The sequence below is a fragment of the Gopherus evgoodei genome, chromosome 16 (genome assembly GCF_007399415.2).
Source record: "Gopherus evgoodei ecotype Sinaloan lineage chromosome 16, rGopEvg1_v1.p, whole genome shotgun sequence".
In the NCBI taxonomy this organism is placed as follows: domain Eukaryota; kingdom Metazoa; phylum Chordata; order Testudines; family Testudinidae; genus Gopherus; species Gopherus evgoodei.
Genome location: NC_044337.1, coordinates 3,101,963 through 3,128,125, shown reverse-complemented (window position 1 = coordinate 3,128,125; position 26,163 = coordinate 3,101,963). Strand labels below are relative to the sequence as shown.

Sequence of the window (26,163 nt, the reverse complement as noted above, 5' to 3'; positions counted from 1 at the left end):
GGTTATCAGCCAGCATATAGCATGTTACACAAGAAGGGAAGTGGGGGTGAGAGAGGAGACATTTAGGCCAAGGAAACTGGGTCAAACCCCTCCAGGGCTGTATGAGTTTAGTGCCCAGAGCAGACAGGCTGTAAGATTTTAAGGTCTCATCTCAAAGGGGCACACAAAATGGCATGCAACTCAGCGTGTCTGCTTGGGAAATATGATGGGCAGAGTTGATCCTGCAGAAGGTGAAGCTCTGCTCGCAGGGGGTTTCAAGGCTGACCACTGTTTTTAAGAGGAAGTTCCAGTGACAGGGCCAGAGTTAGTAGAGCAAACGCAGTTATGGGAAAGCTTCAGTTCCACTGAAAAACTGGAAGAGAAAAGGGATTTTCCAAGGGGCAAAAATGTTTTGGATAGAAAATAAAAGACACCATACAATAGACAAATAATCACAACTGGCGTTTTAGAACAGTTCTTTAGATTGTCCGTTTAAACTAGTCTGTCTCTAATTTATGTGCAGTTCCAAGGACTGGCTGCTTTAAAAAGGAATTGTCCTGCTGGTTTAGAACCAGAGCTAGTCCCGTTGGCACAGACCCAGATTCCATGTCCCTCAACTATGGCACTAGCAGACTCCATGGCTCGCTCAGCACTGACGTCCTTCAAAGAGACGGTGTCTGGAGTGCTGGGATGCTGCTGCTTTAGCAAGGTCACAGCTCAGACAAGAACAACATGGGGAGTGATCTGGAGACTCTCTAGATCTGGAATGCTGCATGGCTGGGGTGAGCATGCTGACTTTATCTGAAGAGCAGGCAGCTGCACAAGGCTCGCTGGAGATATGCATGTTTCTCAGCCCCTGTGGACACACTGTCTATTGTCATGTTATGCTCTAGGTACCTCGATTCCTTCCCTTGCTAACCATCTCCCTGATGGCCCTAATTTGGGTTGTACTATGTAAAAAGGGCTATTATTGCAGGGCTATTTCTGGGCCTAGGAGGGCTACATTTCCTGTTAGGGAAAGAAAAATCTTCTGTATGCAGGGAAAAAGGGATATCTTATAGCAATGCAGTTTCACTTATCTCACTGTAAAAAAATCAGTCTCTACTGCATTCTTGGGGGGTGGGGAGTGAGGGAAAGAACTTGGAAGAAACAATCTCTACATGCCACACGTCATTTCAACACTACTCAAATGACTGGACACAGCTGGAGATTTGCACTATTTTGCTAATCTCTAGGAAACAACCTGGAGAGAAGATTGCAGGACAGCGGCCAGCTATCGCCTCCTGACGTTTTCTGGCAAAGTCTGTAATCTTCCAGATGAAAACGCCATCGTATGTCGAAGCTTCCATGTCACGGATCTTTTGCTCCATGTCAGCCATGGCCAGATCTTTCAGTCCAATGCTCCTTTCCAGCTGCCGGACCTGATCAGTGGCATACACAGAGCACCTTGTTTAGAAATATAAGCTGCTAAGGGACCCAGGAAAGTCAAGGGATCCTGTGAACCTCATTCAGGCCTGATCTTTAGCGGGAAATGCTCTCCAGATGTAATGGTGGCCAGGAAAGGGAGGAAATCCACCACTGTTGGCCAACTCACTAAAAATAATTTGAGATCGTCCTGCTGCTCTTGAGCAAACAGTTAACCAATACCTCTCTTCACTGCCAGAGCAGGGCACTTTCCAGCTGTGGATGGCAGAATCCAGTCAATGAAAGATGAGGTGTTGGTCTCCACTCCATTAAGAACATTAAGGGAGCGGGGTGGAAAATCAACATTTATGACAAAACTGAACTGAGGGACAGAGAAACGGACAAATTGAGTCAAGCATGGTTCCAAACAGCTATTTGCTGTTGTGAAGTATCGTGGCCTCTGCTTTGCGAGATCATTCCTCTGGAAAACAAAGGTGTGCTCCCTATCAGAGCTCCCATGGACACTGTGTCTAGAGTACAATGAATATAAACCTAGAGCCAGACAAAGATTGCAGAGCATACTGTAGGGGCTCAGTTCTGTACTGTAGGAGGATGACCTACATAACAGGTTTTTTCCCACTCTAACATGTATGCGATTTTGAGATGGCATCTAGATACTAGGGTGATGTGCACCCTGGAAATGTCTAACGCTTACTCTGCACTCAAAAAGTTATACTTGTGTAACTATGTCAGTTGGAGATGTGAGTTTTTACCAATACAGTTATACTAGTATAACCTCTAGTGTGGACACATGTGTACCAGTATAGAGATGCCTTATTAGCTTACTTCGGTTCCCATCCACACTAGTGTGGGGAGATTTGTTGCTTTAACTAGGCTGGAACAGTTAAAGCAACAAACCTTTCTAGAGTAGACAAGCTGAGGATGCAGGTAAGACTGTAGAAATTCAGGTTCTCCCACTATAAGGGTGGGGAGCTGACCAGGCTCAAGGATCTTTCAGCATCCAGAAAGCTGAAATGGTGCTTCCTCTGTACACCTCACAGGAGTACATGTCCAGAGAGCTTTTCCTCAGAACATCTCAAATATACTTATAGCTTGGCTCCTGATAGCCATGAGGCCATATCACAGACCCCTGCACGCATTACACCTCCACTAAAGCTAAGCACTTTAATTACTGGGACAAATGATTTGAAAGATGTTCACAGAACATAAAGAATCAGAAGTCCAAAGCCAGAGGTTACAGACCTTGTTACCGAGCATTTCAATTTTCTCCTGATCCAGCCGATGCTGCCGGCTATACGCCTCTGCTGTCAGAGACACCCTTTCCACTTCCCGATTCAGCACGCACACAATATTCTCAAATGTGATCGTCTTCCTCTCCAGGGCCTCGCACCTTCCCCGCAGCTCTAAGGACTCAGAGAGCTCTGATTCAGAGCACAGCGAATTGGTGGTTAAGAGCATGGAGTTGTCCTGCGCTGACGTAAGGGTTGGGTGGTGCTTTAAGTCTCCAGACTCAGCCTTGAGGCTGAGCACAAAGCCCAGCAACATATACAGATGCTCCCCCACACATCTGCTTTCGTGCTCCAGCAGCTTTTCATTTTCCACCTGCAGAAAAAGAAATACACATTCCCATTTGCAGCAAGTCAGCTTCCCACTATGGCACGAGATCCACAGGACACATTCATCCCCTGCGGGTTACAACTGTAACTGATAAAAGCCAAGGGTAATGCAAAGAAAGAGACAGTTACAAACTGTCCAACAGCAAGCAGGTTTTTTTAAGGAAAATTCTAATCTTACACAATGACAGATGTTGAACATTCACCCCACTGTAGAACTGATAAAGCTTTGCCCCCCTTCTATAGCACCTTCATTCCAAGGATCCCTCAGAAGCAGTTTACAAACATTAGTGAATGAACCCTCCTGAAACCTCCAGGAGGGGATGTGTTACTATTATTATCCCCAAGCCATGAAGAGAGGAAGTGACTTGCCACAGCGAGTCATGGGTAGAGCTGGGAACAGAATCTATGTCTGCTGATACCCTGTCCTGTGCTTTACCCATAAGCTCAGTCATCATACAGAATCAGGAGACCTTTATTTACAAAATCACGTCTGTAATAACACCATGCTCCCAGCTACTCAGGAATTACATGAAAGCCATCTGAGATCTATCCTTTGGCATGTTCTAAACAGAGACATTTACTACTCTCCCAGTTCTCACTCTCTGAAGAGCCCATGTTATGAAAGACTGCCCCATCCCCCCAACACACACGCACCCGAGCATGGCTTACTCCTCAGGCATTACAACCTCCTTGAAGCAGTGTGCTATGGCATGCTACTGCATAGCTGAAAGTACCACTCGGCTAAATTACTGCAGGCAGACGCCAAAAGCATTCCTCTGGGTTCTGGCTCCAACACCAAAAGGATCTTATAACCAATCCTGGTCCTGATCCAGGAGGTCTTCTTTACTGCACACAGGCTGATTTGTACTTTCAGCATCTAAAGGCTGCTGGGCTGCCTGGACTTGGATCTAGTGAGTTACAGACAGGCTGAAATTATTTGCAATTGTGTAGGGTCAAGTGGAGGGTCACGTAGTGCTTGCAGGTTAGGGCCCAGAATGAAATATGTGTCCTATTCCCAAGGAGATAAGCCCCATTGGGCAGAGCCTTACAGTCTTTAAAGGCAGATTATCAGCGTGGTTTGGCATCCATCAGCAGCAGTCTGACTTTAAGCATGGGGAGTTTGCTATTCACCGCCCCAGCGAGCTTACTGAACGGCTTCTCTTCCATTCCCCACAACACCCGGATCCAGAGACAAGAGTGACTATTAGCCTTCACTGGTCAAGCTCAGAAGCCTAGACACACCTCCCCACAAAACAGTCTACAAGGACAACCCCCGAATCACGTACCCAGGGAACAGGAGAGTCTGCTTTCTCTGTATATTAGCATTCTGCTACGAGGTATTTTTCTGCACTGAGGAAACAATCACTTCAAGTCAGTTAATTCTCTAGATACATCCAGCTCTGGATACTGGATCAAAATAGTCTCAGACATAAGTTGCATTCCCACTGCTTAGCTAGAGCATCAGCAGCACTCAAACTTCAACCCTCACCCCCACCACAGGCCAGCCAGTTTCACTTCACTCCATCTAGAGCTCTGTGTGTGTGGATGCAAGACGAGCTGGGGCGACACAAAAGTTATACCAAAGCTAACACTGCAGTGAAGACAAGGCCCTAGACAGATATTAAGAAATTGGCCTTACCATCTCAGTGCAGCCAACAACCTGAAATCTGCAAGGCACTTTACATTTGCCACAAGTCTTCACATGGTCCTGAAACTACAGAAAAGGTTAAAACAACATGTCAAATATAAGCCTAATTCTTCCATTTTACATACCCCAAGAAACTCCACGCCCTACACCCAAGACAAGATAGGAAGGTGAAGATGAACTAGAGGATAACTGACCCTTTACTGATCATGACACAGCTGTGGTCCATGAAGCTAATCCAATAGTGCTTACGAGCCAGAGGGTTGTTTCACCCAATGGTATTGATCAGGCAATTCCTCTTTAGGTGCCCCAACAGCACAGGATACAATGCAGGGATTGGCAGGGCCCAGGGGGAGCAGGGATAATCCCACCTGCCACTTGTGCATTTGCTCCTTAGGGAAGATACAATTGACCATCGCTTGTATAATGAGATCTGTCTTCAGTGACTGTCCAAGGGAACACACAAACATGGCAGCCTAGCATCTGGCCAAGCAAAGCTGCACAGGAAGCCCTGGGATTACTTTGAAGTGGCCAGTTAAGACAAGAAGCCACCTACTAAAGGTGGGGACCTCAGTGCGGCTCTCACCAGAGCTCAAACATCCCTTTGCAACTGAAAATGAAGCTCCTTTAAAAAAAATGGCTGTAAGGTCTTGCTCCTTCCCAGGAGCACGCACAAAATATGCCAGCTCAATGGGCATGAGCGTGACCGATGCAAACCCCTTCAAAGTGGTGCCATGTGGGAAGCTCATACACTTTTCGGGGTGGACTAGCCATTTGGACAGATGGACACACTCTTTCAACTTTGTGCAGGTTCCACAATGACGTAACTGAGCAAGAAAACAGAGTCATGGCTGTGACAAGCCAACAAAAGCCAGGAGGTTTCAAGAGGAAGGGTGCCATTCCACCCTCGGCTGCTGCCAGTCTTAAGGCTTCCCCTCTCCCCTGCATATTTTCCAGTTCACTTCTCTGGTGTAACTGTGCCTGGGGGCTGTCCAAGATGGTGCAATGTATCAAACCCATGACTTTATACAATTATGGCTCCCAATGCAGTGTGGTGAGATCACATCACAGCCTGACATTTTTATTTCCAGCTAAGTGTTAAAGACCTAAGAACCAGGAGCATGCTCATGTTATTTCTTGTTTGAGTCCTTACTGCAAACACTCTGCCACAAGCAGGTGCCCTCTTGCTGGGTCCAGCAATCCTTCGTGGAGATAGGTACACACCAAAATCTGCTGCTTGTCAGCATGGCAATGGCTTTTTGGTAGCTGTCCTCCAGGACCATGGCTGCTGGCTGCATACGCTTTGTAGGGAAGTGCCAACAGCCTACCCTGGAGCATGGAGTTGTTAGTGCTAATCATACCGCACATGGGAGCCCAAACAGGCACTGACACACATCATCCTGTTTTTAAATCTTCCTTCTACCAATTAGATATGCTGGGCCTTTACTGGGTGATAATTCACAGCCACACGCCTCATTATGTGGTGCAATGCACACTAACTGGCTGTACGGACCCTATTGGCGCACACTAAAAGTGCTCTAGTGCACACTAAAAGTTCCCTAAGTATTACACTATGACCTCAGGGGAGGAGGGGGGAACTTTTACTGTGCTCCAGCAGGGACAACGTGGACCAATTAGTGTGCAACATGCTAGTGCGCACTAGAATTTACACCCCTCTAGTGCAGACTAACGCACCGTGTAGATAAACCCTTAGTGATTCAAGTTATTTTCTGAGCTACACGCAGCAGCGTGGTTATGCTGGGACAATGTCTACTGTGGAGCAACAAAAAGTTTGGAGGGAGAGGAAGTTAAAACTTTAAACCACTGAAAGTCCCGCTCCCTATTGGTACTAAGTCTGGGTCAGCTGTAATGGCTTCAGATTTCAGAATCAGGCAGATTAGCGTCCAATGATCACAATGCCAAGGCTATAGGAGTTGAGGCCTCTGCTACTGTCCACTCTAAAGCCTTCTTTACCCAACTTTTCACACTCTCTCCTGTTCCCATTTCAGCTGCCCCAAGGCAGCTCTCAGTTATTAGATGGGAGAGTGACCGAGGGGTACACTTTTCCACAGGGACTCACAATCAAGGTTTTAGAACTTCAGTGCCTCATCACTTGTCCCAAGAGTCACTCTTTGGGCAATCGATGTGGAGTCTAATGCTAGGTCTGAAGGGTTGTAGATCTTTCATTTGGTGGGATAGTGGCGTTCTTTCCCTACCAACTAGAGCAGTTAACACAACTGTATCACCTAGGGTAAGTGTTGTTCTGGCCATGTTGGTCCTAGGATATAAGAGACAAGGTCGGTGAGCTAATATGTGTTATCGGGCCAACTTCTGTTGGTGAAAGAGACAAGTTTTGAACTCTGTGTAACCTTGAAAGCTTGTCTCTCTCTCCAGCAAAAGTTGATCCAATAAAAGATGTTTACCTAGGCTACGTTACCCACTGTGCAAGGAGGAAAGAGTCTCTCCAGTAATTGTGGTGAGCACCCAAATATAGCATGAATCAGACTCTGATTTAGGTGGAGTTACTCACTACTCATGGAAAAAGATTGAGTCATTACAGTGCATCACAAATTGAGAAAACACCAGTGCTAAGAGCCTTATGGAACACTGTAACTGGGTGTGAATGGTAGCTGCCTCTCAAAATTAAATGTGTTTAATTGTTTTCCTTCACTTCTTAATAGAGACTGAACATTCTCATGGACTAACTCAAGGGTCCCTCTTCTACACTCACAGAATTCAAGTCACATTCTGTTAGAACTCAAACTACATGCAGTGTGTGCTGTGAAACAAGAATGTTCAAATACCTTCTCTCTTGGAATCTTCTTCTTCCCACAGCCCTCACAACTCAGTGGAAATTTAGGGCAGATCTCATCGTGAGCCTGTAAAAGAAATGACAAGAGGCCATTTGTACACCTACAACAGCTTTGATAAGGCCACTGTGAAGAATGAAACTCAATGGATCCACTATTTCATTACAAATACATTTTACTAGCAAAAGGTCTGTCATGTGACAGCACATAAATCCTGGTTTAATCATGGTGTTTCTGCATGTCAGGTCATGTTTCTACATTGCAGTTTCCACACTGTTATAGTATTTGGGTACCTTTGCAAGTACTCAGCTTGATTTAAGAGTGTTAGTTTCAGCTCGCAATGTGAAAAAAATCAAATTACTTCTTTGATGGAACGACATAATCAAGAGGAAACTACAGTTGTAGCTTTGCCAGGAAAACACATGTTCAGGAGAATTATGTGAAAGCCCCCAACCCTCCTGGTAAGAAGTTTCCATGATCTACCAGTCGTCATGGATACCAGTTGGCTGAATTAAAACCCCAAAGCCACGCTTGACAGCTACAGATGATGAGCTTTCCAATGTTGCCTCCATTGTCCAGATCAGTTCACCAAGCAAGTGCTTCTCAGCCAACCAGAAAGAGAATCATATTTTAAAGATAATTTTTAAAAAACCACACATACCACATTTGTTCTGCAGTAAGCACTTTGTTTTAGGATGGAAAAGAGAATACACAAAAATGACCCTAGAAACCTTATTTTTTGATTCTTCAACAGATAAACTATCAGTAAGAATTAAAATGTGAACTCTTAACATCTTCCTCTCTTCTTTTCATATCATTCCTGTAGTGCTTAAATCCTCTCTTCCTACATTAGTTTTATGATAAGCAAAATGTCTAAGCACTCAACCTTGTGTAAGTTTCAAGAAAGATGTGGAGAAATTGGAGAGGGTCCAGAGAAGAGCAACAAGAATGATTAAAGGTCTTCAGAACATGACCTATGAAGGAAGGCTGAAGGAATTGGGTTTGTTTAGTTTGGAAAAGAGAAGACTGAGAGGGGACATGATAGCAGTTTTCAGGTATCTAAAAGGGTGTCATCAGGAGGAGGGAGAAAACTTGTTCACCTTAGCCTCCAATGATAGAACAAGAAGCAATGGGCTTAAACTGCAGCAAGGGAGATTTAGGTTGGACATTAGGAAAAAGTTCCTAACTGTCAGGGTAGTTAAACACTGGAATAGATTGCCTAGGGAAGTTGTGGAATCTCCATCTCTGGAGATATTTAAGAGTAGGTTAGATAAATATCTATTAGGGATGGTCTAGACAGTATTTGGTCCTGCCATGAGGGCAGGGGACTGGACTCGATGACCTCTCGAGGTCCCTTCCAGTCCTAGAGTCTATGAGTCTATAAGTTAAAATCTTCTACCCAAAAAGGAAATCTAGACAACGTGTCTTAGTACTCTTCTTATATGCCAGGTAGGTTGTGTCATCTTTTCTGATATTCTACTGGAGTTCTATTGCTTATACATAGATTGCAAGTCAGATTAAAACAGATTAAATATATAGGATTGTTCACTTAGCACTAGAAACTCATTCATTTTTTCATAGATTCTAGGACTGAAAGGGACCTCGAGAGGTCATCAAGTCCAGTCCCCTGCCCTCATTTTAATTAACTTCCTTTTATAAATACAAAGTTTTCTGCTATCTAAAATCTGAACTATTTGTGAACCTTGCTGGTCAAGTTCATAGTGTACAAACTCACACTCTTAAAGACTAGTTTTGTTTTTTAAACCACTAGCTACATTTCTACCACCACATCAGAAACCGAAAAAAGAAATCCATTTGCTAACTCATATTCATGTTTCAATAATTACTCTCTCCCTTCCATAGGTTAAAGCAGGGGTAGGCAACCTATGGCACACATGTCAAAGGCGGCACGCAAGCTGATTTTCAGTGGCACTCACACTGCTCAGGTCCTGGTCGTCGGTCTGGGGGGGCTCTGCATTTTATTTTAATTTTAAATGAAGCTTCTTAAACATTTTTAAAATTTTATTCACTTTACATACAACAATAGTTTAGTTATATTTTATAGACTTATAGAAAGAGACCTTCTAAAAATGTTAAAATGTATGACTGGCACGCGAAACCTTTACTCAGAGTGAATAAATGAAGACTCGGCACAGCACTTCTGAAAGGTTGCCGACCCTTGGGTTAAAGGAACGGTATTTGATCCAAGAGAGCTGCTGCAATGTCTCTGGACATGCGAATGCTACAGTCTGCTGACAGGCTGGGTAAACTGTGTATGTCAATACCAAGGATTAGTGGAATTCTGTAAAAGTTGGTGGTGGGGGGGAGAAGGGTGATTTCAACCCACTCACAACAGAGGGGTTGATTTCCTCCCCACCCAGCAATTGCTCCTATCCTAAGAGGGCTCCAGACAATTTCTTCATTCCCTTCCTTATCCCATAAAATCCTGGTAACAGCACCACTTCACTTCAGTAAAGCAAGGAAGGTTTGACCTCAAAAGCAACTATTTCAAAAGGGAGAACGTACACAATAGAAGATCTGATGGGGTGGGGCTGTAGCCTCCCTCTAGTCTGCCATTTACAAACAAGTCTCATTTCTATCTCCTCTCCCCTCCAGCCACTCTCCCGTTCTAGCCCTCTCATTCAATCCCGCCCCAGCTCCCAGCCAGTCTAAGACTGCTGCACAGCATTTAACTTCCATGAAGGAAAGAACATTTATGTTCTAAGTAGCACCAGCAGATTGACCTCCTGAGGTCCCCTCCAACCCTGATATTCTGTGATTCTACTGAATATGCACCGAGAGATACACTCTGTTCATGCCGGCAGGAAGGGAAGTACTGTCTGAGCACAAATCTGCTGTTACGCTGTAAATGAAACAGCACTGTGCTGTGCAGTATCTCTTCAAGACATCTACAAATATTAGCTTTAACAGGCACGTTTCAAAAAAATTCCATACAAATATTTGAAATATTTTTCTGGATTCTCCACTGGTTTTCCCTGCACCTTATCCTTCTCCGCTCAAATCATAGGTACCATGGAAAGCTGTCCAAAACAAAGCTCTTTGTTTACTTCCTATAAAAGGAAACTGCCCCACCCTTGGGCCAAAGAGGCAGGGGGATGTCATTCAAGAATGATGCATTACAATCTAACCCCAAAGGGATGGAGCAATCATGGCATTTACAGTCCCTGTCAGCAGGCAAGCTATGCTGCCACAAAGGCAAATCTGTCTTTTTAACTTAGAAACATAGAATATCAGGGTTGGAAGGGACCTCAAGAGGTCATCTAGTTCAACTCTCTGCTCAAAACAGGACCAATCCTCAGACAGATTTTTGCCTCGGATCCCTAAATGGCCCCCTCAAGGATTGAGCTCACAACCGTGGATTTAGCAGGCCAATGCTCAAACCACTGAGCTAAATCCCCTTGAATGGTCAAGGTTTCATCTCCATCACTTTTAGGCAGCTTGCGATTACTCTGAGAGTGGGCTGTATAACAACAGTCTCTGTTCCCATTACATTATCGTTCTGCAAGCGGACTAGGAAAACCCAAGAGAACAGGGGAAGTGGAAAGGCTTTAGTCTTGCTTAAACACTAAGGGGCTGATCTTGCAGCTCTCGAATTCCCACCAGTCAGTGGCAAAGCGGCACACATTCTGGTTTCATATCAGACGCTAAGAATGCAACAGCACCAACAGTACAGTGACAACACTGGATCAAGTTAGCATCTTGCAAAACGACACCTAACTCCTCTCACTCAAGTAAAGCCGGAAGTATTCACTAGTTTGCAAATAACTTCCTTTCTCTAAAAGTGACAGTGAAACAGCCCAGTGATTGCTCCATTGTACAAGCCACTTCGAGGATCTCTACACTGGAGTTTGTGGTCTTCTTTTAGCTTAATTGATTGGCCAAGTCACTCAGAATAACTAAGACCCTTGGAAGTGCCAATCTAGACACTCTATGAACATTTGTTCAGGACACAATTGATTGTGATTCACACTAGCAGCTAGTTACAACAGGACCATAAATTTCAGACTAGACAGATCCTTGCTTTTCTCAAGAAGTGCTAATACAATGATCTACCCTAATGGAGAGCACTCCACACTTGCTCCCTTGCCTCTGGGTGCATGTCTAGGTGGGTCTCGCTGTAAGGATACCTGCAGTGTGCTTATGCTGTGACGCTCATACCTTAATGTCAGGAAAGTAGAAAAGCGATTTGCAGTATTTGCAGTTGAGGCTTCTCTCGGGGCATTCCCGCTCCGAATGGCGCTCCTTTTCATTCAGTTTGATCATTCCCTTACATGCCAGGCACTCAATCAGCATGAATGGGCAGTCCCCTTCATGGCAGCTCTGTGACAACAAGAGCAGCACATTTCAATACAACCGTATAAAAAATCCACAGATACAGATGCGTAAAGCCCGTTTCCTAATGGATCTCAGGATGAAAGGCTCTTCTGGGCCTACACAAAGAGGGCAAAGGAAACTAACATCTTAATTCTATTTTCACTCAGGCTGCGTCTACACTACACACCTTTTAGTGACACATCTGTGCCGCTACAGCCGTGCCATTAAAAGGCGCGCAGTGTAGCTGCTGTAGGTTGGCAGGAGAGAGCTGCCCAACAAGCGGCGATAGCGGTGTCGGCAGGAGGGCTCTCTTGCCGACAAAGCACTGTTCACACCAGCACTTTTTGTTAGCAACCTTTTGTCGTTCGAGGAGTGTATTTTTTTTTCACATCCCTGAATGACAAAAATTTTGTCATTAAGATTCTAGTGTAGACAAAGCCTCAGTGTCATATCCGAGTGTTATCCAGATTGGGGAGGGGGGCTGCCAGAGGCACATTGGACACAGCAGAGTACTAGGGTGGAGCAGTCTGCAAATGTTCTCCCCCAGCTGCAGGTTGCTCCTTGAAGACCATACCATGCTGCCCCTGGAGTACCCTACTATAGCTGTCCACAGGAACAGAGTGCACACAAAAAGCTGCAGGCTCTGCCGGCAGCCCGATGACCCAAGCTTCTCTTCTTTGCTCCCATGGCCCTCGGTTCAGCCATGAATTACATGTGGCCCAGCCTCATGGAGCCTCCTCCCCACCCTAGAGACCATGTGGCCTTCTGGAGACAGTGGGGAATGCCATCAGGAGCAGAAGCCATCATGGGAGGGAAAGAGAGAGTGCAATAAGAGGAAAGAAAACTAAGAGTGATTGCAACAGATATTCTGTATATTCACCCCTTTGGCAGAACTGTGCTCCAGAATCCCAGCTTTCATTTTAAAAGTTTCTAGTCCACATAATCATGGAGAAAAATCTTGAAGAGGTGCCCAGTATAATCTGCAGACAGATTTCTGTCTTAGTTTGCAGAGAGGCTGAAGCAATAGCTTGACGAGGTGGGACTGGCCTCATTTATCACAATCAGGGCTCCAGGGACCCCCAGATGCTCTGGCTCTGGCATGTGGCATTTTTCCCAAGATGTCAAAACAAAACAAAACAAAAAACAAAAATCAGCATTTTTGATATGGAATTTGCCACTCTGCAACAGCCAGATGCTTGATATTTTGTTTTCTGTCTCCCTCCTTGCTGTGGCTGCCTCTCCCATTTTCCTCACAAGTGGATATTAACTAGATTACAGTGCATAGTCCATGCACTGCTGCATGGAGTCTGGCAGCAGGCGGTTGGTGAGCTAGAGCCCAGCTTGCAGCCGGACGTGTCAGCTGGTGAATGAGGCTACCTAGAGAACAGCAGCACAGCAGCTGACACCAGAAACAAGCTCTCCCTTCCCTGGTGCACTAAAGCTACGCCATTTGGAGGGCATGATGAACAAGCCAGCCTCAGAATGAATCACTGTCAAAAAGAATCAGAGATTAAATTTATGTCGTGTTTTCAACTGTGAGCTTTGGCTGTGTGTGGTAGGGGGATGGAAATGGACCTCCACCTATCACCGTAGGATCTGAATGCCTTCCATGTAACATCCATAGCAACAGCAAAGTCCATAGAGTCTCTGGCTCTCCCTTTTCAGGGTATATACCAGGGGTCTCAAACTCAAAATGACCACAAGGGCCACATGAGGTCTAGTGTATTGGCCCAAGGGCCGCATCACTGACACCCCCACCCTCACTGCCCCCGGTCCCCACTCCACCCCTTCCATGAGGCCCCGCCCCTTCCCTGTCACCAGGCGGTACAGGGTGTGGCAGGGGGCTCAGGGCAGGGAGTTGGTGTGTGGGGTGCAAGAGGGGTGATGGGTGCGGCAGGGGGTCGGGGTGCAGGAGGGGTGCAGCAGATGGCTCAGGGCAGGGAGTGCAGGATGTGGCAGGAGACTCAAGGCAGGGAGTTGGGTGCAGGAGGGGTGTGAGATGTGGCAGGGGGCTCAGGGCAGGAAGTTGGGTGCAGGAGAGGTGTGGGGTGCGGCAGGGGTACACACTCTGACGGGAGGGTTTGGGTTTGAAATTTTTTAGATTTTATTAATTTCGTTTTAGATTGACTTTTGGTATACGGGGCTTTTAGGTTGGTTCGGGTTTATTGGGCACAAAGGAGTGTCAGCACTTTAGTGTTGTGCTCACATGGAAAAGGCCTTTTTGAGGAGGATGGGTTTTGGAGCATTTCCCAAAGCCGTCAGACTCTGGATTTGCCTAATCTCCACTGGAAGTTCGTTCAAAACTAGGATCCCCTGGACAGAGAATGCTTTGTCCCTAGCTCTCATGTCCTTTGTCCTGCATTTTGTCAGCTGCATTGTCCCAGAGAAATGCAGCTGTTGCAGTGGTTCATATATCAAAACATGGTCTTGAACTAGCTAGAGTTTGATCCATGAATTGCTTTGAAGCTTAGGACCAAAATCTTAAACTGAAGCTGACTAGGAGCCAGTGAAGGGACTTGAGCACAAGCCTGATGTGCACGCGGTGGGCTAAATGGACAAGGCAGGCAGCCGCATTCCGGACCAGCTGGAGCCTACACACTGTCTTCACATTCAGCTTCAGATACAGTTAATTTCATTTCATGGACAAAGATTAAATTAAACTTGCTAAGGAAACTGGGAATCAAAGGCACAGAAAGCACAAGACCCTAGATATAGGACATAATAGATAGCACCCATCTATCACCTGAGGGAGCTCCAACCAAAGACATTGAGAACTACTGGTCTAAAGGGATCTGCTCTGCAGACCATCACTGTGGTTACATTTAACCGCTACAGGTCACAGTTCTTTGGAGACCACCATCTCAGTCTCTCCTTTGTTGCTAATGAGGACACGCTGGTCCCAAGATTCTTCTAACAGCACCGAGATTTCTCACACCGCCACTTTCTGGTTTTAGCTCAGTATTCAATAGTTATCTCCACCAGCAAAACAGTATAGCTTAAAAGCACCCAAATACTGCAACTCTGAGAAGTTCACAGTCAACGTGCTGAAAGCCCAGCAGCGCTGCCTGCTTTGAATAAAGGAGCAAGCCTCCTCTTTTAAACACAGAGGATACTCCAGGTCCTAGCATGCAGTGCTTCATCTTGATTGAAGCTGCTCAATCACTTGAATCAAATTGGAGCATTCCATGCTGGAACTTTTCATCTCTATTGGTCTGACCTCCATAAGAAAGACGAGGTCACCAACAAGCCATAAATTAGAACTCTGTGGACCACATCTGGCCAGCCCTGACAGGACACAGCTCCCACCTTTCTTCCAGATTTATGGGAAGGATGTGGACAAGGTGAATCAGCCAAATCTGTGCCCCAGAAGTATAGAAGTTTGGACATTAAATATTAATTTTGTTCTTACTTTAGTCCTGGGGGGGGGGGGAGGGGGCTTTCAGGAAAGGAAATGTATGAGGGAAGAAAATGCAAACATAGTCAGGACTGGTGCCCTTTAAACACTGGAAAATCCGCACCAAACTAGGTTTTCCCCAAACAGGGTTTACTTTAGATCTCAATCTTTTGAGTTTCTTAAACCCATGAACCAAAAGCGCCAATTAAATTCCATCAGCTTTTACACAAAAGTGTGTGATAACAGCCTTGGCATTTCTCTGAAGAAAGTCTCTGAGAGTCCAAAAATTTCAATTCCCAACTGACTGTCAAATGTTGTCTGAAAACTTAAACAGAACTGTGCTCAACCTAAGGTTGTGGGGGTGGGGTGGAGGTTTGTCTCATCAAAGCTTTAGAAGGGACATGTGACTGATCTGAACATCCAAGATACTGAATTACAGCTTTACATTTTCAGAGAGCCAGATGCTAGAAGCATTAATTAGCAAAGCCACCACAATATCACAGAGTTGTTTTGAGAAGTAAACACTGACATGGCAGACCCTTTCAGATGGGGCTTTCCAATCCCCTCCCACGCACATTTTCTGGCACTCCCTGTAGCTTACCTCCCACACAGCAGTTGGACAGGAAACAATCTACATCAGAGGTGGGCAAACTACAGCCCACAGGCCACATCCAGCCCCCACGACCATCCTGCCCGGCCCCTGAGCTCCTGGCTGGGCAGCTAGCCACTGGCCCCTCCCCTTCTGTCCCTCCTCCCCCACAGCCACGCTGCCACATGGGCAACGCTCTGGGTGGCAGGGTTGCATGCTCATGCAGGGCAGCGGGGCAGTGTGTCTGGCTCCAGCTGGGAGGCGTGACGTGGTAAGGGGGGCAAAGGGTCCTGGGGGGCAGTCAGGGGACAGGGAGCAGTTGGATGGGGCAGAGGTTTGGGGGGGCAGGGGATGGGGAACCGGGGGGATTGGATAGGGGTGGGGGTGTCAACAGGGGTTGCGGCAGGCAGGGGACAGGTTGGATGGGTGGGGGGTTGTGAGGGGGCAGTCAGGGGCTGGGAAGTGGGAGGGGGTGGGAGGAGGCGGATAGGGAGCAGGGGCCAGGCTGTTTGGGGGGCACAGCCTTCCCTATCCAGCCCTCCATACAGTTTTGCACCCCGACGTAGCCCTCGGGCTGAAAAGTTTGCCCATCCCGATCTACATCTAGGCAATCAGCTATGCAAACTTTGCCGCTCCAACTTTAAGGGAGGCCAGTCTTGAAGTCTGTGGATTTCAGCCCCAGCTCTAGAGTCACTAGGCCTTCTCTCCAGAATCGGACTTCCTTGCACCGTCTCTACCTACAAGCACCGAGTGCTGCAACACGCACTTCCAGTGAGGACAGCAGGATACAGCTATGAACTGGCTGAAAATGGTGCCCCAATGCTATAAACCAGCTTGGAACCAGAAGCTTCCAACAGGGAAATACAACAGAAGTTCCTTCCTAATTTCAAAGACAGAACCCTGGTGTCCTGCCCAGCATCACAGGGCACTCCAGCCACAAAGCTTTAGATGCAATATCTTACTATAACGAACACGGACGGTGCTGCGGAACCTTTAATATCAATTTCCAAGGAGGAAAAAAAAAGTTGAAGCAATTCCAAGGGCCAGCAGGTCTGAACTACATTCCAAGTAAAAACCATTAAATTAAGACTCCACCCACAGCACTGAAATATCTCTAGCAGCAAGACCACTCTGTCCAGCCACAAAACTTAAGAATCACAGAATATCCAGGTTGGAAGGGCCCTCAGGAGGTACCTAGTCCCACCCCCTGCTCAAAGCAGGACCAATCTCAGTAACTAAATTATCCCAGAAGTAATCCTGAAGCCTGAACTCTGGGGGTAGAGATGGGACGTTCGCTTCCCCTCTACCAATTGAATTAAATTCTGGAGGGGGGAGTCTTCGCCACACACACAGATATTCAACTGGATTTTTTATTCTCTTCCGCAGGTTCAGCTGAGCTCTGGCAAAAGGCTCCAGGCCTACAAAACTATTAGTAATGCGAAGACCAGGGTATTAACAAAACACAATCTGAATCTGGACCAGGACAGGTTATGATCCCAACAGACAAGAAAGCTCATCTATACTTATTAGCTGAACTCAACTGACAAGGAAGACTGAATTTCTTTTAGACCAATTTACTGTCTTCTCCCTCCTGGCCTCTATTTTATCTGAAAACAGACCACCTAGCCACAGAACTACCTGGCAGACTAATCCGACCTCTCATTTAGTCTATTTAAATAGTGCTCTCAGGATTAGAAGGGCAGATCCTGTTGCTCCATTCAGGTCTCCCTAGCCTTCAAATCACCCTATATTCCCCAAGAAGGAGCTTAACTTCAAGCAAGACCTTATGTCCCTATCAATTTATTTTAAAATCCTGCTGCTGATTAAGAGACTCTCTCTATAGCTGAAGAACATTCACTTCCCTCATCACTCTGTTGCAAGGTGGGAGAGAAGTGCCATTTTATTGCTGTGTGAAGAGCTGGGGACTTAGGTGATCCTTAGGAGTCTGTCTGTACCTATTCTAGGTACATATTTGGCTCCTATCACCATCATATCTGAGCACCTGGAAGTCACAAGGATATATTTTCTTGGTTATTTCTCATGCTCCAACTGCCTAACTTCACAGTCTTTGCATCTCTCATCTGTAATTTTTTTCTCCTTTCTGTAAAGCACCTGTTTTTAAAAACTCTTCGCATGTTCCAAGCATTTACCAGCATATTCAAAACACAGCAAGAAGAAAATTGTATTTAAAAATTCAGATCTCTTGTGACAGTGCTGAATATTTTAATAATTTTCCCAATAGGAAGAGTTGAAAGAGACAGCATGAACTTTGCCCACACACGCAGTTAAAAATATGCTGCATTTGAGACACGACCTCTGGTTGCTTAAACAGAAAACAAAACTTGGAAAGCTGAGGAAGGTCTTCAAGGGTGAAGGGCTGAAAATTTTCAGCTGCAGAAGCTGGTGCTCTTCCTCTCCCACCCCTGTGAAATTACTAAAATACCAGTGACACAGTCTCCTAGGTAGCCAAATGAGTTTCTCTTGATATCAGTGCCTGCAAGCTTTTAAAATGAATACACAGTGAATTATCTTTTAGGTACTTTCCATGCTCAGTCTGAAATAGCACAGCAAGGGGCTTTCCATGGTGGGAGTGTTGCTGCTGCTGAAGGCAGCAACACACATTGCTGCTTTCAGATGACACAGCAGAGCTTTAGACATGCTATACAGAAGAGCTGACACACCCACAGCCCCCTTCTGCAATCCTTGCTCACCTAATGACTGTGTCTGTACTAGCCAGAAATGTACACAGGTATGTAGTATGCTGGTTAGACCCCGCTTTGACATATTTATTGGGCACTTCCCTTCACCCTCAGTAACAATCAATCCAACACCTTGCCACAATGGGGCAGAGATATGAGGTATCAGATAAATCAACTACTACAGCTGCCATAATCCCTCTCCAGCTCCCTACAGACACAACAGTCACTACTACCATGCCCACAATCCTTGCTCTGCGCCACGCAGAAAACATGTCCACCTGCAGATTTCTTTGTTTCCTTGCAGAAAGTGATGGAGAAGCCAAGGGAAGCCAGGTGGGGATGGGAGGGGCAGGGGATGCCCATGGTGTAGTTTTGAGGAGGCACTGCCCCCCAAACAGAGGTGAGGCACGGGAGGCACATGGAGTCACATGCCACTGCTCCCCCGCCCCCGTTTCTGCGAGGGCAGAGCTGCCTGGCTGAAAGAGGGTGCCGCACGGTTCAGCTGACTTTGCAGCTGGTTGCCGCCTCCTGAGTCCTAGTGCCAGTTGTGCTAGTCTTCTGTGTGCTGGGAGACATCCTGTTTTCTGTACAACAGTGAGGGGCTGCAGTAAGGCAGGGAAAAGGGGCTGGGGTATGGGAAAGAAGCAGTGGGGAACGAAGGGGGATGAGATGGGGAGGGGGTGGGGCAGGGTGATAGGATGAGGAAGAGAAGAGGATAGGGGAAGCAGGAGCCTGCCATGCGGCATCCCCTTTGCAGCAGCTGAAGTTGGGGCTCCCCTGTTAAGCAGGCTCATCAAACCCCCACCCCAACGAGCCCCACCGTCCCTGCATGTGGACCACCCCACTGAGCCCCAACCACCTATACCCAGACCCTCACCCTGACGAGCCCCTCCTCTCTTGCACCTGGACGCCCCCTGCTAAGCCCCAACCACGTTCACCTGGACCCCCCTGCAGAGTCCCATTGCCCCTGCACCTGGTACCCCCCCAACAAGCCCTTCTGCATTCAGATCCCCCACTGAGCTGCCCACACCCAGACTGCCCCATACAGAACCCTCTTCCCCACACCTGAATCCCCCACATTAAGCCCCTCTACACTTGGATCCTGCTAGGCTGAGCCTGCCTGTCCACCCACACTTGGTGTGTCCGGTCTAGAGCCTAGGTTGTTTCTGAGGCAGGCTTGGCCGTTGCGCTGTGTCAGGGTCGGGTGCAGCCTCACTGCTGAGTTCCTGTCAGTGGCGGAGAGGAGGAGGGAGAGCAGAGTGCTGGAGGTGGGAGATCACCCTGCATGCAGTCAGTGACCTGTGCTCCCCACTGCCATGCTGGAGCCTCCACATATATGTATTGACAAATAAAATTTTCAGAATGTTGAAGAATTTTAAAATATTGTGCACAAAAATTTTATTTTTTTGGCAGATAATTTAATTTTTTGGTGCACAGAGTTTCCTCAAGAGTATTGCCTATCCCTCAGAATAGAGTTCCGGGCTCAGAACTGCCCAGCAGCAGCCCAAGATGCTTCCACTAGACTGCCTCCAATGGACCTGACTTTATTTTAGCAAAATAATCTTTAGTATTTTCTGATTGTTAAGAGCAGAGTAAAGAAGGCTAGTGCTTGTCAACTAATATCTCACATGCATACAGCACATTCCATTCAGAAGGATCCCAAAGTGCTCTCCCTCCCCCTTTCCCATGAATAGCTTCTCTCACTACTGGAGCGCAGACACCTCTGGGGTGAAGTTGGGTAGTTATCTACAGTCCACAGCAATACTACAGAATAGTTTGGGACAGGAGAATCTCACATCCCTTTTCACACACAAGAAGGAATTAAGAAGGTAGAACATAAGTTACTCAAATTGGAATTTAACCAGGACACCTAGGCTAACACCCATAATCTTCCAAGAATGTCGTAAGATTTTTAAATGGCAACCAGAGGTCAGCTCTTCAATTTAATGTCTTATCCAAAAGAAGTTACTTCCAACAGCAAATACTTCTTATCATGCTAGGTTTTGGTACAGCACTGACTGGCGAGGGAAAATACTATCTCATGAATCACCAACAACATGGCGTGTGGCACCTTTTCCTTGGAGGTCTCTCATCCAAGTACTGACCAAGTCCAACCCTGTCTAACTTGTGAAATCTTACAAGATTACACTGACATATGGCTACAGAGGACACTTCTTTGGCCCTACAGGAACTGCCCTCATGCCCTTTTTTGGAAATCCAATGGAATTAAAGTTCTCAAACATATTTCCAAACTAGTCAGTAGCTGTTTAAAGTGAGGGGGCTGAAGACCTTGCTGTCAGGCATAGCTCCATTTGCCTTAATTGAGCTGGGCTCACTTATGCCACAGTTGAATTTGGCCCCATTTGTTAAATTGGGGCACAAAACTTCATGGTAACAGCTGCCAGGCATACAGCACAGAACTGAAATCGGAACTCAGCAATCTACATGCATCAACAATGCTAATCTGAATCCTCAGTAAACACACTGGTATACTGAAGCTGCCATCTCTAATCTCCTCCCTATAAATAAGAAACACTACCAACAAGCACTAGGGTTAGAGCTTGAATTTAACATTTATTTCAGTCAATTGCAAAAATACACCATGACTCTCATGGATCTAGGGGTGACATTTTCACAGCAGTCTAAGGGAGCTCAGCACCCAACTCCCACTGAATTTCTAGGCTGAAATCCAAGCCTATAAGTATTAAAGTATTGGCCAAAGTGCAGATGAAGTTCTCTACTAGTGGTCACAAAAGGCAAACCAGAGGACTGAGACAAAATCAGAAGTAATCATAGTTCTTCCTGCCTCCCGATAATGGCATTGCTAATAGAATCAAGATGTCACACTAAATAGATTCGTCTTAAATGCTTTGTCAGGAATAAAACATCACTTCCTCACCCCAACTCCTTAGGACTCACCAACTGCTCTTATCTCAGTCCCTTCACTCAGCGGTTCTCACAGTCTGGGCTATGATTCCAGTGTTTCCAGAGGGTTGTAAACATTTCCCAGCAGACCAAGTTTTCTTTTATATTTATTTTTTGTAAGTGGTTCCTAATTCATCTGACTGCAAATAAATCCTTACAATGCAAATTACTGCAATAGTCTCTATTCACTGAGTGCTGGGAAATGTGCCATTCATGAAATTTTCAATAGGAATGTATCTTTCCAATGAGATTGGTACCATATGTACGTATATGTGCTAATGGTCCCATTCACTGGGCCATAAAAACTGCAAATGGCATTGAACACAGAACTGGTGTAGTTCTGATGCTAAGGGGAAGAGGCAGTGCAGAGGCCATTTTGTCTAGCAAGCTGATGGAAGAGGTTATTTGGAGGCATACCCACTGAATCCATGACTCTGTGGACCTCTTGACCAGGCCTCCTGTGTGTTGGGGAATGGCCTCACCTTCGCAATTACTATAGGCCCTGAATACAAAAGAGCAGTGGGCAGGACAAGAACTATATCCATGCCAACATCCCCAAAACAAATCCATTTATTCACGCCTGAAGGTAAATGCCTATTTTGGCCATAATATATGGCAGAGACAAATTGGAGAGAATCCAGACAGCAACACAAATGATAAAGGGTTTAGAAAACCTGCTCTCTGAGAAAGGTTCAAAAACCTGGGTATATTTAGTCTTGAGAAATGGAGACCGAGGAGGGGTGGGGGGGCCTGCTAACAGTTTCCAAATATGTTAAGGTCTGTTATAAAGAGGACAGTTCTCCGTGTCCACCAAGGGTAGGACTAGAAGAAATCAGCATAGTTTGAAACAAGGGAGATTTAGGTTAGATATTAGGAAAAACCTGCTAACTCAGGAGAGTTAAACTCTGGGAATAAGCTTCCACGGGAGATTGTGGAATCCCTATCATTGAAGGTTTTTTAAGAACAGGTGGGACAAACATCTGGTAGGGATTGTCTAGGTTTATGTGGGCCAGCCTCAGCACAGGTGGCTCAACTAGATGGCCACTGGAGATCCCTTCCAGCCCAGTATTTCTAGGATTATAGTTTTTGGAGGAGTTATTCTGGGCTGATGCAGTAAGGAGGATTCTGGGATATGGTGTATATTGGAAGTAAGAAGTGGGTAGTTTTGGAGGTCATAGAAGGAAAAAGTGGTTGGTTTGAGGGATCATATGAAGTATTTGAAAACTTCTCCAGTCTGTCTACACCCTCACTAGATACACAACCACCTAGGTTAGACTGGAAAGCTCTGAACGTTCCAGGAGGCCAGAGTTTATCTAGGACTGAGCTAGTGCATCTGAAAGCTCAGAAGCTGACGGCTAATGACAGCAGGAACTCATTTAATTCCCAGTGCCTTGCCCATCACCACTCACATGCAAAAGGAAAGAGAAAGCACAATGAAGAGATACATGGAAAGACTCTTGTCTTTACCTCATATTCTTTAATAGTCCCTTTCCATGGGCAACCATCATTGATACAGACAGCCGGCAGACTTTCCACCTCCCGACGCGCTGCGTTATCTGGGAAAGCCTCAAATGGAAAAAAGCAAAGACACGTTACTCTGGGATTGCAGCTTTGATCTAGTCTCCAGATTCTTCACAGGCCACTGCTATGAAACAAACAGTCTCCCCAAACTTGTTGTCCCACGATACCCTTAGAGATGGATCTGTGACTCTTGTAAAGCAGCTACAGCCAGGGCCGTAGGAATTAGCTAAGAATGCATAGCTTGAAACCAAACCAGCTCACCTGTATGTTAATGTTGCTCAAAACAGGTATTAGTGTTATACGAATGTATTTAGTGTTTAGTCTCTATGAAATGCTTATAAATTGCTGCATGTATTAATCTCACATGTAATGTCCGTATTCCAGACTATAAGGAAATATGTACATTTTGCTTCAAAATTTTGAAAATGTTTGCTCTGAACTTGGGAATCCAGACACAGGAATCATGCCCCCCTCCCATTAAAGAGGCCTATCAAGATTACACAGGCCATTAAGGAACATCACCACAATGCATAGGATTGGTGAACAACCCTATCACAAGGGAGTTTGTCTCATGGCCTGGAAAGCTAAGGCTGTGTCTACACTAGCAAGTTTATAGTGGCACAGCTGTATCAATGGAGAGAGCTCTCCGACAGACACAATAAAACCACCTCCATGAGTGGCAGCAGTTATGTCCGTGGGAGAAGCTCTCCTAGGGACACAGATGCCAGTGAAACTTATGTTGCTCAGAAGCATGTTTTTTTTCACACCCCTGAGTGACATAAGTGGTAATGCAGACATGCCCTAAATGTAAAAGATAAAACAGGGTCACAATTCATTTCTTTGCTGTTTGAACTCTCATACCAAACTAAGGCCATGGCTACAATGCAGAGCTTATATTGGTGCAGTTGTGCTGCTGGTAATGCAGATGCTCTAAGCTAACGGGAGAACTCTCCCATCAACTTCATTACTCCAGCCTCTGCAAACAGCAATAGCTGTGTCGGTGGGAGATGCTCTCCCGCCAACATAGCACTGTCCACACCAGCGCTTAGGTTGTTGTAACTTGCGTTGCTTGGGAGGTGGCTTATTCACCGTAATGTATACCGATCTAACCTGTAGTATGTACATAGCCTTAGGCAGACATCCCCAGGGATTACTCCTTGGCCTCTCCTGAACGACATTTTGAATTGACAGATTACTACACCTGTCACCTTTAGGTACCGTAGATGGCAACTCATTTGTGTGTACATGCTTCCTTGCTTTAACCTGTAAATAACTCTCATTTTTTTTTCCTAATTAGTAAACCTGTAATTACTTTAGTACAAGATTGGCTACAGGAGTTGTCTTTGGTGTGAGATCTAAGATACAAATTGATCTGTGGTAAGTGACTGGTCACAACCTGAGTATTTTGTGATTTCTGAAGTAAGTGACCATTTATCATAAGTCCAGCTTGCCTGGGTGGCAAGACAGACTGGAGTGCCCAAGGGGACTGTGTGTGACTCCATAGTAAGACTGTTACAGTGATCCAGGAGTTCACATTTGTTACTGGGCTGGTGAAATTGAATTATAGAGCATATCACCAGTATGGGGTAAGGACCCTGTTTCTGATAGTCTGCCCTGAAGTAGACACTCATGGTCGTAAGCCACTCCAGACTGTGTGACAGCATCTATGACAAATCTTTATTGCAGAGTTTAAACAAGTAAACTGTGTTGTAAGATGTCTTGAATTTTAGAAGTTGGGGAATCAATTACAGCACTAATTATTACACTCGAGATACTGAATTCACAACTTCTTAGATAATGGATTCCACCATTCTTAGGTACCTCTCACTCTAAACAAAAACAGGAAATGTTTATGAATGACTTCAATGTTTTCTACTTTGGAGAGGTCTTACTTACCGTATTTGTTTCTAAAACAGAAACTCCTTCTTCATATATTCCTTCTTGAATACAGGCTGCACACTTCTGAGGCCCAGAGCTAATGAGGGTGGGGAAAAAAAATCAGCCACAAAATAGAAAGATTCATGCTGAATTTGTGATTCAGTGACAAGAGGCTTCTCAAGAGATCCCTCAGAGCCAAAGGTGCTTTATTTACACAAGCAGATTTTTAAAACAGCAAATGGAACCCTTTACTAAAACATTTTGCATTAATTGATTGATCTTTTTAATGGATATACATTTCTGCTCTATTTTAGTTATTTCTTCCTTGTACTGATCTTTATTCTCGTTTTCTTCCTCTCATGATTAGCTGTTCTTATATTTAACTTCCCCCAAGCCCTAAAAAGTGAAGACAGAGAAATTAAAAAGGTCAATTGAAACTTCTTTTGCGAGCATAAAATGTATTTTTACATTTCACACATGTGGTATTATTGCCAAGCACGGACCTACAAGCAGCAAATTCTTTATACGGCCCCGATAGTCACTTACAACAGTACTTAATAAGAGTGGACCAACCCAGATGGACCACCTGGTCTTTTTCATACCCAAGAATCTCCTGGGTTTCGGCTTGACCATACCACCTGAAGAACACAACAAACTCAGGAAACTTTGGGTATGTCTACATAGCATTTTGGAGCCCACGGGAAGGAGCCTTCCAGCCAGATCAACAGACTGGGGTTAGCGGGGCTTCTGCTAGCGCTCTAAAAAGACCTGTGTAGACAGTGCTTTGAAGTTATGGCTGGGACTGAAGCTCAAGCTCTGAAGCCTGGAGAGAGCAGCTTCAGAGCCCAAGCTCCAGCCTGAGCTGCAACTTAAGAACTGTCTACACACTATTTGTAGAGCACTAGTGCAAGCCTTGCTAGCCCAACTTGGTTGACCTGGGTTGGGAAGCTCCTTCCCGAGAATGGCAAAATGCTGTGTAGACATACTCTTTACGGCAGTAGTCACCAACCTGTCGATCGAGATCAGCTGGTTGATCCCGGAGCCTCTGCCAGTTGATTGCAATCTCAACGTCACTAAAAGCCAGGCAGTGCAGCGAGGCTCAGGCAAGCTGCCTGCCTGCCCTGGCCTGGCCCCACGCTGCTCCCAGAAACAGCTGCCTGCTAGCACATCCCTGCAGCCCCTGGGGGGAGGTGGGGGCGAGGGAAGGCAGCTCCATGCACTACCCCCATCCCCAGCAGTGTCCCTGCAGCTCCCATTGGCTGGGAACCAGGGCCGCAGAGACATGCCAGCAGCCAGACGCTTCTGGGAGCAGCGTGGGGCCACGGCACGCAGGCAGCCTGCCTGAGC

The 26,163-nt window shown here is 45.9% G+C and overlaps 1 protein-coding gene across 4 annotated transcripts in view; it reads right to left on the bottom strand.

The window, feature by feature from the left end:
* TRAF2 (TNF receptor associated factor 2) overlaps nucleotides 1-26,163 on the bottom strand; it is a 46,880-nt gene that overhangs the window by 8,703 nt on the left and 12,014 nt on the right. For 3 of the 4 annotated variants that reach the window (XM_030536087.1, XM_030536086.1, XM_030536088.1), the window contains exons 3-9: nucleotides 24,835-24,913; nucleotides 22,885-22,983; nucleotides 11,655-11,816; nucleotides 7,470-7,544; nucleotides 4,660-4,734; nucleotides 2,647-3,006; nucleotides 1,223-1,400 (exon numbers count right to left, since the gene is read on the bottom strand). In XM_030536087.1, coding sequence (XP_030391947.1) covers nucleotides 1,223-1,400; nucleotides 2,647-3,006; nucleotides 4,660-4,734; nucleotides 7,470-7,544; nucleotides 11,655-11,816; nucleotides 22,885-22,983; nucleotides 24,835-24,913 — 1,028 coding nt within the window. The remainder of the gene's footprint in view (nucleotides 1-1,222; nucleotides 1,401-2,646; nucleotides 3,007-4,659; nucleotides 4,735-7,469; nucleotides 7,545-11,654; nucleotides 11,817-22,884; nucleotides 22,984-24,834; nucleotides 24,914-26,163) is intronic. The other variant, XM_030536089.1, reaches the window with a different exon arrangement.